Raw genomic sequence first — 18,273 nt, forward strand, 5'->3', positions numbered from 1 at the left:
ATAACTGAAGTAACGATAAATTGTGAGATGGTTTTAAATAACCTTTTTATTTAAAGAAAACTTAGAATAAATAAAAACCACTTTCTTGTACTAACAATATCAGATACAACTCGTAGTGAAGGGACTAAACAACAGTCAGATACAAGTTAAACTTGGAACAGCAGTCAATAGCCCTGGAAGCTAACTCAATTCTACGAAGCTTTAAAATCAAAGTTTCGGCAGCAATTTAGTGCAAAGCCGAATAATTACATCGATCAGAGCTGGCAGAAACTAAACATAACGTGAGGAACACTCTCTGTCTTGTAACTCCAAAAATCTGAACTTAAATAACAGCTATCTCATTTGCATTCTAGTGAAGAAAATGGAAAGAAGAAGTTATAGGCTAGAATATAAATAACCGGTTAATTTAAATAATAACCATATAATGTAGCAATTGTGATTGGGTCTTTCGCATCTACTGCATGTCTGGCTACTTGTTTGCTTATTAACTTGTAACTTCTATTATATAGTGTCTTGAATTCTACCGACAGGTAGAATTAAGGTGACCCCAAAGTCTCGCAAATTTAGCTTACAATTAAAATAAACAAAATTAACAAAAAGTTAGATTCTCCTAAATGAATATCCTTGGCAAATTGTTTCAATTGCTAACACCCTATTATGGTGCAAATAATATGTATCACCTGAATCTTAAATTGAGGTTAATGCTATTTGTTTTAAGCCGCGATGTTTATTTGGTGCAAAATAGGTAACTACTCTTATATGCGCTCTCAGGTCGCCAAATGTGGCAACAAATTTTTCGACAGATATTTTTGGCGAGAAACTCCACGCTGCCATATTACCATCAAACTTTTTTGTCTACATTTCGAACTTTAAGCCTAAAATGTCTCCAAAAAAACGTTTTAAACACACAATTTAAGCTAAAAATCCGAAACAAAAACAAAAAATTTAGATAGCAAAAACGTAAAGTTTCTAAACCAAAAATATTTGACAAGAATCCATGTGCACAGCATCCTGTTTAAACTTGAAAAAAAAATCTACGAATTGCACAATTTAGGCAACGAACGAATCAACGAACTACGCACACCTCGATTTAATAAATTAACATAACAACAATAAATTTCAAAGAATACCATGTACTGTTTACCATGTTAGTACATGTAATACATGTATTGAATACCATGTACGTTCTGTTTCAACTTTAAAAAACATCTACGAATTGCATAATCTAAGCACTACGCACTAATCAACAAAATAAACTAAAATAACTAAAATAAACTTCAAACAATTAAGAAAAAACAACAATAACGACAGAAATTCATACTAAAAAAACAATGAGCATAACATTCTACAAAATAAGAACAAGAATAGAATAAAATGCACTTACCATGAATGAATGCTTTTTCGAACAGCAGAAATACCAATTTCATACCGCCTTTAACATGCCGCCACGTAATCATTATCGTATTTATATGACAGCCAGACACACTATCCAGAAAATTCATACTATGATTCACAAATAAACGCTCAAAACCTTCTTTTCCTAAATACTTGTAAGATTTCCAGCCATCCGAAAAAAAAAAAAAATAAATGTACCAGACTCAATTCACTCTTTAATACACTGCATCAGTATTTCCTTACTTCTATCATGCACAGCCACTCAAAATAATCTCCCAGACCCTCTTGCAACCAGATCTCTCATTGCAACATAGGCTATTTTAAAACGCGCATGACACGAACCAACGAGCAATTAAACCACTTCCAGCAAAAGAGTTTTGAACGTCAAAAGGTTTGCCATACAACACGCAATCGCGCCCAAAACTAGCGTAGAACACATATCGCCACATTTGGTGATCTTAGGGCGCATATAAGAGTAGAACCCAAAATAGAGATAGTTTCCCAAGCAAATGAATTTTTATAATTAAGGATTACTTCGCGATGCTTAAATTTGATAGCAATGCCCACTTTTCACACAAGTTTTCGAAACTGCAATCTTTTATTTCTGATTTCATTCACTTTGTCCGAGCTCTGAAGAGACGGATGGCTACTTCATTGCGTATGGTGAAATTTTCCACTTTCTCGAAATCAGCTTACCAAACGGAAATCCTTATCTTGTTAGTCTCACGAACGTTCAAGAAGTCTCTTTAAACTCTTCAACAACTTTTCCGTACGAATGTTTTGCTAAGTAATGCTCAGTCAAGAAAAAAAAGAAAAAAAAAAAAAATGTTCTGTTTGGGAAACCTCATCTCTATTTTGCGCCAATAAATGGTTTTTAAAGCTAAAAGCATGAATTGTAACTGAAATTAGAAGTTATGTGCGACTTGTAGCGGTATAGGGATGCCATCCGTGAACACTATTTTCATGAATATTTATTTTGGAATTCATCTACTTTTGCAATTTTGAGATGCAAGATTTTTGGATTCCCCCTCTGTTTCTATAGAGGCTGTTCTCACAAATTTTAGACGATTTCGCTTTGGCTATAAAATAAGTTTGTCTGCTTGGAAATTTTTTTGACTGCAGCTATATTTTTGAAAATATCAATTATGGTCTGCTACTTAACACTTTTGCTATAGAAGCGCACTTGCTTGTGCTAACAGTATTAGCCACAACTCCTAGTTCAGATTCAAGTTAAATTTGGAACGTAGTCAAAGGATACTCAATTTAAATAGCTCTCGAAGCTGGCTCAGTAATTCTACGAAGCATCAAACTCAAAGTTTCAGCAGCAGTTCTGGTGCAAAGCCGAATAAAAAATGGCGCTTTTGAAAAAGCAGTGGATGGAAGACTAAGTTTGTGCTCTTTCCAGTTAACGTTATTCGTATTTGGCTGTTACAAAAAGCTGTGAAAGCCATCGTTTTTTTATGTCTAGATTGACAGTAGGTCATATTATCAACAAGAAAGTAAACAAACGTCAAAGGTCGGCTTCAAGTGGAAAAATGGATAATCTAAATAAGATCTGCATTTTACAGTGAATGCCTACGCATACATTCCTAGAAACGAAATGGTGGACTGGCTTGGCAAAGAAGCAAGAAATCTAAACTTTGGTCATAATAATCAAATTACTCTTGATGATGAAAATGACATCAGAAGTTATGGACTTAGATGTGGAAATGTGGAGAAAACACGACTAAATTCATCAAATTAATGCTAATCGAGACACCCCAAAGAAGGAAGTTCGTTTCAGGAAGTGGCTCAGAATACTCACGCGACACTTTCGAGGTATGAAGATAGAATAGATTCGAGGTATGAAGATAGAAGGAGAGGGCACAAGATTTTATGCCGTCCCTGCAATAAAAGTGATTAGGTAACATTAAGTCCTCAGTATAATTCTGAATGTCTCGCAAAATTTGAATAAGCTCACTTATTCAAATTTTGGAGAATTTCTTTTCGATCCTGAGCGGCTGTATTCTGGAAACATCACTGAGAGAGCTTGCTGCGTTTTCTATACACATGAACTTTTGTGATCAACTTTGGTTTCCCTTGGACACGACACCACCTTAATACAGATAAATTAATACGAGAAAGGAATACAAAAAGTGATGGTCTTGAGTCAATGGATTCTCTTCAAACGTGATGCATACTTTGCACGGCAGGTCCATACTTCGAATGAGACTGCTGACTAAATTTTGCAATGATATTTTCTGCTCGTATAAGTTTCCAATAGTTAAAATTTTGCCTGGAGGTGTGAACACATCGTAAGATATATCTTTTGAAGAACGTTTCCCTTTTCTAATTGCTTATCAACAAGCGCAATACAAAATAATAAAGCCTTATAGTATTCCGAAAAAAAAAATTAGAATCCAGAGATTACCATTACATCTAGCTATAAAGAGAGATTCTGCTGTTAGAAGCTATACTAACTGCACAAATGCAGGCGTCAATAGAGCAAGATTACGATATTAAGTAATTTTATTTATCGGCAAATAGATATAGTACATTTATCTGTTTACTATTGGTTTATGGAACTTTCATTTTGATTATTATTGGGTAAAAACATTTAGTTACGATTTTGATGTTCTTTAAGTGCGTGTCATACAATAACAGTATAACAGGGAATAATCGTTGTTCCTTGACGTAAAGAAAGGCTTTGTAAAAGCATTTGGGATAAAAGCCATAATTTCAAAGCATTTCACAAAGATTTATTAAAAGTATTTTATTACTTTGTAAGGTATTTTCTCTCGCCTTTTCATATGTCTTCAGGGTATAATTGGAACCTAATGACTTTACAAGCTGCACCCGAGGTAGGAAGTGGTGAACGATAATTCGTCACCACCGGGATTTGGCGACTGGATTCCTAATTCTCAGCCACCTTTTAAAAGGGGAGAGTCGAGAGTCTAGAATGAATTTTCTCCCTCATTTCCGCATACCTTCGAAGCGTAATTGAACGCGTATTCGAGAGGTCCAGGTTTCGAGTCCAGGAGATAGCACTGTATATTTTTCACGTCTCCTGCATCAAAAGAAACCTAATGACGCTACAGAGGCTTCGAACTAAAAGTTGGCGGACAATAATTCGTCACCACCAGGTTTGGTTTGGACATTTGGGTTTCTTCATCCCTAGTCACCCTTAAGAAAGGGAGTATACAAGGTATTTTCTTCCTCCTTTTCCCATGCGTTTGTGATGTAATTGGGAGCACAATCGACACGTATTCGAGAGGTTCAAGGTTCGAGTCCTGGCAAGAGCACTGGACATTTTCTACAGCTCCTGCTTCAAAGAAACGCTAATGATTCTATAACGTTTAAAATCGAAAGGAATAAAAGTTAGTTTATATGTTATTATAACGTTTAAGTGGTTATTAATAATTAAATAAAAACTTATTTGCATATATACACAAATTATACATTAATACATACAAAAATGTAAATCATTTATTTAAAAATAATTGCACTAAAGGAAAAAACTTAAGAACTTACATACGAGTGCACTTTAAAATGTATATATAACGCAACATATAGTATAGTTAAAATATTTTAGAAGTAATTTGTAGATAATGTTAAAGAATACCTGTAATTTTGCAAGCAGTGTATTGGGATCTACTGTTCTTCCATTCTTTTCTGCAATTAATTTCATGACCGTAACTGCTTCATCGTATTTTCCTCTAGATATAGACCAGCGGGGAGATTCAGGAATAAACCTAAAGTAAAAAATATACATATTTTAAACAGCCTAATCTAAATTAGATGATCTAGATTTCACGTGAAAATATGAACAATTTTATAGGCCCTTTAATAAGATTAGAATTTAACACAGGAATGTGTTTCCCCCCTTCTTCATTTTAAGTATCACAATTTTTAATTATTCAAATTTTAATTATTTAATTGTAATTTTTAATTATTATAGAGATAGCAACACCCATTTCCGTTCCTCTCCAAAAATCTTCGATTTAAGGGATACATTCAAAATAATATGCCAAACTTAAAATATATTATTTTAGTAACCTGTAGACAAAATATAAATTTCAGTTTTTTTAATCAATCTGCATTATTTACATACAAATTAGTAACGTATTTAATGAACGTGTAATGTGAAACTTTTTTGGTTTCGCTGCTATTAGCGGTTGCATTTAAATTCACTAGCCCTTTGTTTTGGATGATTTCAACAACTTCTTAGCCAGCTTTTACCGTAACTAAAGCCGAAAGATTTGAAATCTGGGAGTGTTTAGAGTGAATACATTTAATTTAAAGTAAATCCACGAAGCAGGGAATTTCAAGCCCACCTTGATCATTTCCGTCCTCATTAAGTGGAACAGAGTAGATGTTTGTGATTTTCTTTTATCAATCAAGGCCTTCAGATTAAAATTTGTATTCAAAAGCAAATAATCACAACAAAAGAAAAAAAAGTTCTTCAAAGTAGGGTTAGACTAAAATTTGTAAGAATGATGCCATCACTACTGAAGAGAATGGAACATATTTTAACAAATTTTATCACGTTAAAGTGCTTAAAGCTGCTTGCTGCTTTTGCTGATACTATCTTTCAACATATTAATAAGATTGGTTCCACCTAGATTCTCATAGTAGTATAAAGAGTTTCATATGCTTAAGTCTCTTGCCAGCATTTTAAAAGTGAGTACAAGAAAGAATTTCTTCCTGATGACCGCGAAACATCTAGAGTATTAAAGAAGGCAAAGGGCATGGCAAGCACATTTCATGGTTGATCTTAACTATTACGAATAACTTTCTGAATCATTGTTGGTTCAGTGTAACACATTGGACTCATTGGAGAGGCAGATTAAGAAAGACAGAGATTAGATCGCTAGCATTAAAACTCAGACCCAGGCGGTTCAGTGCCAGCCAATACAAGATTTAATGCCAGATACTAGAGCCTTCTAAAGGGGACGAGACAGCCAGAGAAATTCTTTTATTTGACTAAATATCTAACGATCACACAGCCCGAGTCAAAAGTTGACAGGACGCCACGCCTGAAACTGTATTAAATGGTTCTAAGCCTGTAACTGTAGAAAGAATGGCTCTAGTCCTGTAATTGTAGAAAAGATGGTTCTAGTCCTGTGTTGAAGATTAGCTGACTTTAAACCCCTTCGAGCCGGGTAGCGAAAACGCGCGCTTATCGCTGAGGCCGGCAGTGTCTTACGCGAGCGTCTCTCCAGGGCCGGGGGCTTTTTTGCCACTAAGCCTAAATCCATGAAATTTCCGAAGTATCAACGCATTGTTTAATAATGCTCTATAAAGTATTTAAACGGCTTTATAAATATTTTTATATATATACTTTAATTACCTTATTTCTTGTTTAAATGCATATTTTACACATTTTATTTTAATTACCCACCATTTTATGAATTTTAACATTTTACATCTGAAAACTAAATATATTAGTTAAAATTCTCTTTTCGTATGAAAAATTTGAAAACAGGGATCTACACACAGTCCTACGTTACATTCCTTGCACTCGTAATAACTCATTTGCCGTTTTGGAGGATTTTTCCGGGAATGTGAACAAACGAAGCATCGTCGTCTCATTTTCTTATCAGTCCCTTCTGAACAAAGTTTTGGAAAACGTCTTTCAGTTAATCTTTCAGAATCAATATCAGAATTTCAGAATCAATATCTGAAATATTTTGCATCATTTCTGCTATTTCATGCTCTGTTAAACATTTTCGACGCTTCGACATTGAAACGGTAAAAACAAAGAATTCACGTCTAACAAGATCTAACGTTATTTTCTAAAAACTGAACTGCAAACCGAAATACCCAACGCTTTATAGCAAATAAAACTTCTCTACTTACAGTAAACAACTACCACGTGCGAATAAAGTGCGATTTAAAGAGACGTCATAAATCACGCCATTCGGAAACATTTATTTCCCCGTTTGTTTATGTAATCAAAAACACGTGTATGTGAGTCATGCTTCTCTCATTTCGAGTAGAAGGTCTAATTTACATGTATCTGAAACCATATGGACATACAGTGCCATCTTGTGGCAAAAATTATAGTTTGAAAAACGTTCCAAGGTACTGGCATAAATACGTGACAGTAGGTAGAGAACGCAACAATGCTCTGGCACGCCTGCGTGTCGGCCGGTAGATAAGTGTGTTCGTTGCTGGCACGTATACGTGACAGTTGGCGCGAAGGGGTTACAGGCAGCTAATCTTCAACACTGCCAAATGTATACAAAGTATAAACTTAGCAACTGATTAGCGCGGAAGGTGGAGGTTTTTCGGAATTAGATTTTAAGTGTTCGCTTAAAAAATACGGTCATTACGTGAGCGTATACAGTACCTAATATATTCATATCTACCTTGAATATCTGCTTCAGTCTTTTGTTACCATAAACTACTGTTCTAAGATTACAGTGTTATAAACTACGGTTCCGATGTTATTAGGATTGCAATGATTTGTTTTTTTACAAGATTATATATATGGATATGATTATATCCGTCATATATTGATTATATGACATCATGATCATGCTGCATGATAAGATACGTATACTACATTACACATATTTATCATCATCACACTAATAAACTTCTTTTCTCTGTCTTTCCTTTTAATTTTTAGTATGTATTTGGATTATAATAAATGAAAACCTCTAATCCTAATTGACATTCAACAAGAAATAAAATTATTCTGTATAAATTTACAAATTATAAAGAAAGGAAAGAATGATTATTCTATATACGATTGTCTTTGATTACAATATCCTTAATACAACTGAATTGAAAGAATTCATTGCTTCAAGTTCTGCATTCTAGTGCCTTACCTCCAACACAGCAAAAGGAAAGGAACTGCTGAAGAAACGACGAGACTTAAGTTCACCCAACTTCTTGATAAGTAAGCAACGGCAGGTAGAAGACACATTCCAAATGTCCAACAGCAGTTCTGTACGCCATTTACGAAGGAACGTTTTTCTGGAGACACAATCTCTAAAACTGAATTATAATATATCCTTATGTTAATATCAACAACATTTTTAACATTGCAGTTAATGCATTCAAAATTTTGTATATAATTTTAAGCAAGTTTATGAATACTTAGCGGGCAAATATTCAAAACATACGAAAAATAAAGAAGACATTTACGACAAAAGCAAAGCTATTAAGGATCTCAATTTTTACGATTTACAAAATTATGCGCAATTCATTGATTAATATTAAATAATTTCGCAATTCCATCGATGTAGGTATTTTGGTAAATAAAAACGATGCATATTCTATTTGAGTTAGAAAACAATAGTATCGAATTCGTGAGATTTTCTGTTTAAAACGCCTTTACTTTCGAAATGAAAACTAAATTATTTTTATATGCCATAATCTCTCAGATTTGAGTTGTCTTTTCCGAAAATTGTTTTGTTTTCTTTTTAAAATGTATGTCTCCTTGTTTTATTGATATTGTAAAAGAGCAGAAGCATAAATTCTTTACAAAGTTTTCAGTGCAATTCTTTTTAAAATACAACGAAATCTTACTAGAACGCCGTTTCATAGGACGTAAACAGCTGACTCACAAGGAGGTGTCAGGTAATATTCAGGAGGAAAGGACTTAGGACAATATACTCACAAAATTATGCACCAGTACGGCGATAAAAGTCAGAAAAGAACCTTTAAACTTCATTTATAATGCCATATGTTCTATGTTTAGTTCACTCAACATAGCATCTATGGCAAGTTATTAAATTTAAATGAAAGGTGATATTCTTTTTTAAAATTAATGTACATATTTCATTTATGTACGCAACATAATCCAAAAAATTGAACTAAATGTATTGAGCAATTGCTTGAAACTATCTGTAATCCTTAAAAAACTCTGCAGGTTTCGTTAATTACGTATTAAAAACTTGAATGGTTCTTCAAAAGCATAGGATATTGCCGTTAAAATGTCCTATACAATATCTAATTTGCTAGATGTGTCAGTTTAACGTAGAGTCCCTTCTCATTGGTGTTATGAATTAATTCTCAACTTAACAGCAGTCACTGCCTAATAAACTATTTCCCTGAACAGCAATCACTGACTAATTAACTATTTCCGAAAGATGCTATCCGAAACACGTGATTGAGAAATCAAAGTAACTTGCTAGCGGCCATATGAAGATGAATATGAGCGAGTTTCACCTAGCAGGTCATCTATAAAAGCCTCATTCACCACACGCAAATAGCTCTAGTATGTATGTTGTAAAGTATGGGTGACTAAACTATGACCATTTGAGAGCCGCATTACAAAGAAAAAATATTTGCAGGGCCGCATTGTTTGGAAAAAAATTACGGGGCCTCACATGTAATATTTTTTAACAAATTGAAATAAAAATTAGCCCTATATTGTTTTATTAAAATAAATTCGTTTTATTATTCTTATTTGAATTAGGTATGTATAGTACATATTTATTATTAATTTGTACAAGATACTTTGGATTTCATAAAGATGCAAGCCCACCAGCGGCTGAGCGGTAAAGACGCTGAACACTGGTAGTTCGTTCCAAAGTTAAAATTCCGCGAACGGGCATGGCTGTATAGGCGGTTTCGTGGTTTTCCGCATGTGTAACGGGTATACGAGCCAGTTTCCCTGAGAAAGTCCTCCACAAAAGCACCCTTCCATTAGACAGCCCTCGTGTGCTTTGCCATAATTGAATAATACAATCCAATCCAATCCATAAAGATTCAAAATATTCAAATTCATGCTTTTGTTGAACAAGCAAATCGATATCGGGTTCAATAGAAGAGGTTGCAGCTGTTAATGCATTTTTTAAGATGTTTGTCAGTGACCTTTGCCAGTGTACTTTTCATTTTTGATTCAATTTTTAATGAAGATGCTTTAACTTCTGATGTATTTTTGCCTTTCCTCGAAGTCAGAACGGAATTGATTGAATGAGGAAATACATCTGTAATGAAATTCGGAGAGCAGCAGAAAGCAAAAAATGTGTATAACTTAATAGGCCGCAAAAGGAAGATTCAGAAGTTCAAATCAGATGTTTATATTTATTAAGGAATAAATTTAACTTACCTGTAATCAAGGGTAGCATAAACATGGCTGGGAAGATGCATCCATTTACAGCTCTAAGAGCTGCGAAAACTTTAAAATCTTTCACAAATATAGAAGAAATTTCAGTCACAGCTGCCAAGCAAACAACTCCCGTGAACGCTATTTTTCTTCCGAACCTAAATTTAAAGTTTTAGAGAATATAACATACTTGTGACATTTCATCTATCTGCTTTGCTTATTTAATATTTATTAAGAACTGTTACAAGTTTGAAGTACTTTTCGCCGTTAGCATTTATTTCTTTGAACTTATGTGGCAACACAGCGCTCAGGCAGTTGAGATCGTCTGGGCAGCCACGAATTGAGCTTGTCCCTTTTGTTCTCGATACGAAACTATGTAACTGTAATTGTAAATAATTCTGTATATTAAAGTTTGTGTTGTGAAAATTACAGCTGTACACTAATGTACAGCTGTAATTTAACCGACCATGTTTCGGTATGGTCAACATCGACCCGATGAAGTTCAAAGTGTTTTAAAACAAATATCTGTAAAGCGAAAAGAATAGTGGAAAAAAGAATAGAGAAAATGACTCCCCTCGAACAAGTCCTTAATCGAAAACGGGCCTATATTCAAATCGCAGATAACGAGAATAAAGTCATTCTTACAAGATCAAGTGCCAGTAGATAATACGCGTATTATTCATAAATTTCAAGTAGTGGATAAACTATGTTCTAAGTTAGAGGATTTACGCAACGAATGCTACAGCACATTTTCGGACGTTGACTTGTCAGCCTTTGAAGCAAGCCTTGATGAACTGCAAATTTGCCTCGAAACATGCAAGGTAAGCTTTCAAAAACTTCTCAATCCAAATTCTATTGAAAATGTTAAAAAGTAATCCATCCTCCTGCAACTAATTAGTAAAGTAAAATTACCATCAATCAATCTTCTGGAGTTCTCATGTTTATATACTGAATGGTTATCATTCAAATCACCAGTTTATGACATTAATAGGGTAAAAGTATAGTTTAGGGTACCCCTTGGCGAAACTTGGCGATTTTTGGCGGTATATGGATACCGATTTTGTGCAATGCTTCGACTCGTTATTTTGGCTTACGAAACGGCGATTTTTGACGCAAAAACCGCCGCTACACAAAGCCAAAATAACAAGACAAACAATTGCACAAACTCGGTATCCATGTACACATCGACTTATTTTCACTTAAAGAAAAAACCCCGAATTGCACAAAAATGGCATTGCGCACTCTTTTAACTTTATCCATGTACACGTCGACCTATTTTCACTTAAAAAAAAATCCTAGAATTGCACAAACTTGCATTGCGCACTCCCTTTACTTTGTCCATGTACACATCGATATTTTCACTTAAAAAAAAAATCAAAGGAGCATCAAAGTCTACAATATAGGCAAACAAAAAATACATAATCTCAATAAAATACATTTTAAAGCAAACAATAAAATAACATAAAAAAGGAATAAGCACTACCAAAAGCAAATATTCACTTACCATGATTTTCGAGTTCGCTTCGTACACCCAGAGCCACGTAAAAATCAAAATATCAATCATACTCAAATCACTTTTTTCAACCAGGTACTTTTTTTGATCGAACGCTTCACATAGTGACCATCTGAACCTTTCTTCCTACAAACCCATTCAAATCCATCTAAACGGTTTTAACACACACCACAAAATCGCTTATACAAAACATCCCATGATTCAAAATTTCCCAGAATCATGCACCCGATTACGTCACAATAGGGTTTCCATAACATTCAACTACTCAGGCTACCATAAACGAAACAACAACTTGGCGATAAATCAAACAACTTCGCCATAATACAAGGGGTACCTTAAAGTCTACTCTACCCCATTAATTAATAAAAATGATCAGTTGTCAGAACAACAAAAATTATATTATCTTCAATCAACACTCAAGGAGAATGCAAAACAACTAATTACTGTAAATGGAAGCTAAGGAGTAGTGAAATGAAAGTTATGTATGATGTTCTTTTGCTGTTAAAAATTCTTCTTCTTCTTTCATAATAAACTCATTTCTTAAATATTTTATTTGTCAAATGCCAGTTACATTGGCCGTTAGGCCATTAAACTCCTTTCTTGCCAATAGCGATGAAATCTGCAAGAAAAATTTGTCAGTGCTTCACACTCGTTGAAATGTTCCGCCGCCATTGGCCCTCCACTATTACATAAAACCATTTCTTATATATTTTTATATCCTAATGAATATTGTCTACATAATAGAATATAAGAAATTTTGTGTAGCAATAAACTCATTTGTGAAAATGGTAGAATTAAAGAGTTCTACAATGTAAATTTAAATTTAAAAAAAAAAAAAAAATTCTTATTTATATTAATTCGAAAGCTTAAAAATCTTTGAGGGTACTTTTCCGTTTCGCCGGTGCAAATCTCGCCAAGCAGACTTTATTGGCGACAACATACAGTATACACATAAAAAATATTAAAAAAATTTTAGTTCTAAGAATTTTTTTTTTTTTTTTTTTTTTTTTTTTTTTTTTAAGGCATAAACATTTTAATATCGCTTAAAACTTTATAAAAAGACAAAAAATAAAGACAATAAATTTGTAAAAAGACATTAATTTAAGAATTTACTATGCCTTCAATTTAAGAATTTACTATGCTTTCATGGTTCAACATCCTAATTCGCCGGTTCATATCACGTGACTCCAAGCGATCTCATCTCATGTAAACTACTCTACAAAACTCTAATGCTCTCAGTAATTATATACATTAATTTAAGTTAAATCTTAATTTGGAACACAAGTTTAAATGCAAGAAATATTTCAATGCGTACGAATAGCTTACTCAGAAATTATGTAAAACTGCAGTGCTTTACTTCACTAATGCATTCTCATTAGAATTGACGAATTTAACCCTTGAATTTCCTTTTCTATATTTTCGGCTCGGGTAAGAGCTGTGATTGCATCCTAATTGACTTAATTACCGAAAATGGCCTTAGACATAAAACTGAACTATCTGATGAAAATTCTATGTAATTATATGCCAGTATTGAAAGAAACAATCAATCTGATAAGAAAAAGCTGCGACTTGTTTTGAAAATGAGGCGTAAAAGGTTACCAGCCAGAATATTCCGTTTGACATCGGTTGTACCATTATTGGCGACTTTATCGCTTGCGCCGGCAAAACGGAAAAGTACCTCTTTGAGAATACTCAAGCTATCTGAAACACAAGTATATGCAAGATTTGCAGTTTACCGTTTTAATACATGGTATGGCTGGATTTTCCTACTATGTTAATTTGAAATAAACAGACTATTGTGCTTAATTGTTAGAAATGTGAATTTAAAATAAAGAATTTAGTAGTAATTTACAGTAATAAACACTTATAATTCTAATAAACGCAGATTATTGTTATTTTCAGTAGAAAATAGTAAATAGTGTAAATTCGAGAATACATTGTGACGTCACAAGCTTCATCCATTTACGTCATTTACCTCTGCTTTCGCGATTTTGTTTATGCAGCGTATGAGCTACCAACATTACATATAATAGTTTATTCGTCGCACGGAAAAAAGGTTTTGAGGACGCAGGGTTACTTATTATGAGTCATATTAATGAAATATTTATGCTCTAAAATTCAATGTGAATCCATATTTAATTTAAGACAGATGCTGGTTAAGCTATATTGATGGGTGCCCCTTGGATTATCGGTAAGTTTTATTTTCATTTATCGCCAAGTTGTTGTTTCATTTATAGTGACCAGAGTAGTTGAATGTTATGGAAACCCTATTATAATACGTGATTGGGGATTGCGGTGAATTTGACTGATGGGAAAATATTTGTAAGGGCTTGAAGTACTTCGCGTGTTGTGTGCTTGTGCATCGTAAAATGGCTGCCGGTGATAAAGTGGGTGTTTGGTAGTGTAAAACGAGAGAGCGAAGGTCTTTTTTTAAGTGATTGAGGACAGAAGAAAGAAAACTTTATTGCATGTAATTCAACGGAATTATATGTGTCTTCTTTGTACGAAGGAAACACGTATGGTGGCTATTCTTCCATAAGCGGGGTAAGTTGGCGCCAAACTATATTGGCCTTCAAAATTTGGCGAATTTTGTGGCAGCAATGAGAGCACTGCGATGTGATTTTCAAACTCAAATAGAACACTAACTTTTAAGTTTTGCAGTAATGAAACGCCGTTATTTTATGTAAACAGAATAGTTAAATGAGATGATAAAATACTACATGAGTAAAACAAAGTCCATCAGCTTTGCAACTAAAAATATACTCCTATATATGTAATTCATGATAAAAATAGTCTGTCAACCAAGTAAATACATTCAAATTCACTAGCAACGTATGCATAATAAACTCACTAAAATATGAAGTTACTATCGTCGTGGAATTCAACACACTAAACCAGCGGTCACCAGCCTGTACAGAAATGCCTAGCAAAAATAGCTAGCCGACTGTATGCTACCACCTGGATTTTGCAACAAGGTCCTGTTATTCCCTTTAGGTAGGTAAGAATATAACGAATTTTCTCCTTCCTTACCTCGTGCCTTTCTGTGTTGTGTAGTCATTCGGACGTGAAAATGTGCAATGCTAAGGCTGGGACTGGAACCCTAAACCTCTCAAATACGCGTCGAATATGCTTCCAACTGCACAACGAAGGCATGCGAAAAGAAGGGAGAAAATACCTTATAGTGTAATTGGTAGCATGCCTGGTTATCTCTCGGAAGGTCTGGCAAGGGCAGTGTTGTTTTTTTATGCTTACTGCTCCGAATAGCTTAATAGACTTATCTTACGTGCTTAAGGAAGCTGAATGTCACTTGCAGTATCCAGTAACATTAAGTCATATTGCTGCAGTTTCATAAAACGAAATTGTTTTAACAGATAATTATAAATAAAATTTTTTTATAAATGTCTCAAAAAATAAATAAACTATATGAAATAAATTAGCTATATGGATATAAATAGCCATTTGTGTAATTTAATTAAAATAAATGTTTTAACATGGAAATAAAGTTTACTTAGTAAATAAATATAACTACATTCTCACCTGTCGGAAATATATCCACTTACGGGATTTCCGAAAATGCTGCCAACGTTTTGAAGCATAAAAATAAAACTAACATAATGACTGTTGTCGCAAACCATATTCCACTAAATTGAAAAAAAAAAAAAAAAACTCTAATTAGCAATATTTAAATTTTGTGTGACATTAAATCATAATAAGCAGAAAAAATTAAAACAATTAAGTTAATCAGGTTACTTTTCGATGTGTATATGACAATAAAGTAAAGTGGAATCTGAAAAAATGATTTTAGTTAATTGGTTAAAGAAATATGTATCTTAGTTTCCTATCTTCTAATAAGGAAAGAAAAATAAAAATAAATAATTCTTATTTAATACATTGCTCAACAGTTGGATAAAACATTTCTCATCCTTCAATAGTATTTTAGGCAAACCTAAATGGGAATTAATTCTTACCTAAATCTAAATCTTAAGCAATGTAATTTACAGAGCTAAATCAAATGCTGAATATCTATCAGATACGTTTGTAGTTAATAAATTAAAATAAATTAGCTAACAAACATAATACAGAAAAGAAATGTATTTTAGTTAATCCTTTGTTAATTACATGAAATTAAACTATGTGTTTATTCTTGATAATATTGTTGCGTTTTTCTTCTGACACCAATTGTTACGTTATTTTCTACCTTCACGTTCGTGTGGATTTGGAGTGAATAATGACGACACTTCTTGATGAAGTATCGAAACACACTTTATTTACCAATATTGTCAGGACAGCTCCAAAACACGTTTTTACAGTCGTCGATGAACTGCTATAAACACGCTGACACGATCAGCGACACAGCATCCAGGTTATCAGGCTACCACGGGGGAGACAGCTTCACGGCAAAGCACTAGAGTACAGCTCCCGACTCTGCTTGGTCATTCTCGGAACTCCACGTACTCTCGAGACTCTCCACGCTACAACTCGCGATGCACTTGACGACACACAGAGCACGGTCCCGACTCTTCGGTTCAGTCGTTCCCGGAGCTCAACACGCTCTCTCGACGATGCACCAACCGCGATACACTACGAGACTCTTTCGGTGCACTCGACGACCCACTCGGCACTCGTTGTCCGGCTGTCAACTAGATCGACTCCGCAGGGATTGACTCGCTAGACGAGACACCAACTCGATACTGACTATCTCGCACTCTAGACGAGGCACACACTAACTGACTGCGAACCAGCAGGATTTATATAGCTTTCGGCTTGTATTCAAGAACATTCTGGGCTAAACCGGTAAGAATTCGTTCCAGAAGGTTCTCCATCCGTCCATGGTATATCGCCAATTTTGTCGCCAAATGGGCAATTTCTCGCCAAATGAATTCTTGCCACTTTTTTGCAACCCTCAAACTGTTTTGCGGGGAATCCATCTTACCGCGCCTGTACATTTCGTAACAATATTATGATTTATCAAAGTTCAAGCATCATCTCAAGGAAAGTATCACCTTTCTAAAGTATATTGATAAAGTTATTCGAAAATAATTTGATGATGAATTTTTGTTAAATAATTTCTAAATTTTGCAAAAAATGTTACGTATTTACAGAAGTATATAAAGGTTTTACTAGCAGTCTTTTTAGATAATACAATTTAGACAATGTTTCAATACTTTTTTTTTGGTTTCATATTATATATTTGGTAAGGACTATTCATTAGATGTATCTGACAAAAATCTGATAATATATTTAATGCTGATTTTGCATCTGCGATTATTTATTTTAAGGGACTTATCAGATCTTCAAAAGCAAAAAAAAAATAATTTAAGAAATATATCTAAAGTTTGTACGAATACTTACCTGACTAGCCGCTGTGTAGTCGTAGTAAGATTTATCGTACTGCCAGCCGTTTAAACAAAGTCGAGATCTTGAATTATTGACAATATTGAGAGTTTTAGAATCTAGATATTCTGTGTAGTTTATGTCGTGCATAGCACATGATGGGTTGCTTGGTTCTCTGATAAGAGCTTTCTGTTGATGCAGGCTTAAATTAGATGATGTGACCACAGGTACGAAACACCAGTGATCGGGAGTAGATAGTATAAAGTATATATCCATTGAAAACCATGGAATGAGGCATAATGAAGGCACAAGTGTCAAAAATAATAAATGCTTTTGGTATGGTCCATAACCTCCAACCTCTTTTAAGATGTCATCGAATTCCATTTGTTTTAAATCAACTAAAATAAATGAAACGTAAAAAATAGATTGTAAGAACAAATTAACAATTAATGCACAGTTCACAGCACAAAGAGAACCTAAGACAATTTTATAGATATTTCATTTGCATACCTGTTTTCCTAATATTTTATTTGTTATATTATTTGTTTTTTCGTCACTTGTATTTCTTTTATTCCCCTCACCAAAAGTAATCCAAGCTCTCCAGGAAGGAATTAAGGGCCCACCAGCGGCCGAGCGGTAAAGTCGCTGAACACTGGTGGTTCGAACTTATTGCTAACGAATACATATGAATAAATATTTAAAACATTTTATTAATACTTAAATTAATTAATCAATAATTAATTAATTATTAATGATGTGATAAAAATAATAATGATAAAGAATACCTAATGAATACCACAATGATAAAAAATACCTAAATTCCTACAATGATAAAACAATTAAAACACAAGCAACACATTTAAAATGTGTAATTTTTCCACGTTCTGTCCCTTGTTAAAAGCAACCTTGTTGTAAATATGCAAAAGCGAACGAACTGAATTGGATTTTAGTTTACTTAGCGGTGGTTAGCTATCTAACACACACACAC

At 33.8% G+C, this 18,273-nt stretch overlaps 1 protein-coding gene across 4 annotated transcripts in view; it reads right to left on the bottom strand.

The window, feature by feature from the left end:
• Positions 1 to 18,273, bottom strand: part of LOC118196145 (organic cation transporter 1-like) — a 68,129-nt gene that overhangs the window by 20,850 nt on the left and 29,006 nt on the right. For 2 of the 4 annotated variants that reach the window (XM_035367553.2, XM_035367552.2), the window contains exons 2-6: positions 17,304 to 17,683; positions 15,489 to 15,592; positions 10,442 to 10,596; positions 8,211 to 8,379; positions 4,997 to 5,126 (exon numbers count right to left, since the gene is read on the bottom strand). In XM_035367553.2, the coding sequence (XP_035223444.1) occupies positions 4,997 to 5,126; positions 8,211 to 8,379; positions 10,442 to 10,596; positions 15,489 to 15,592; positions 17,304 to 17,669 (924 nt within the window). In that variant the 5' untranslated portion in view covers positions 17,670 to 17,683. Of the gene's footprint in view, positions 1 to 4,996; positions 5,127 to 8,210; positions 8,380 to 10,441; positions 10,597 to 15,488; positions 15,593 to 17,303; positions 17,684 to 17,795; positions 17,955 to 18,273 lie in introns of those variants that run through there. The other 2 variants (XM_035367554.2, XM_035367556.2) reach the window with 2 other exon arrangements.

Source organism: Stegodyphus dumicola, chromosome 6 (genome assembly GCF_044657685.1).
Source record: "Stegodyphus dumicola isolate Sdum_Otavi_A_Nest chromosome 6, ASM4465768v1".
Taxonomy (NCBI): domain Eukaryota; kingdom Metazoa; phylum Arthropoda; class Arachnida; order Araneae; family Eresidae; genus Stegodyphus; species Stegodyphus dumicola.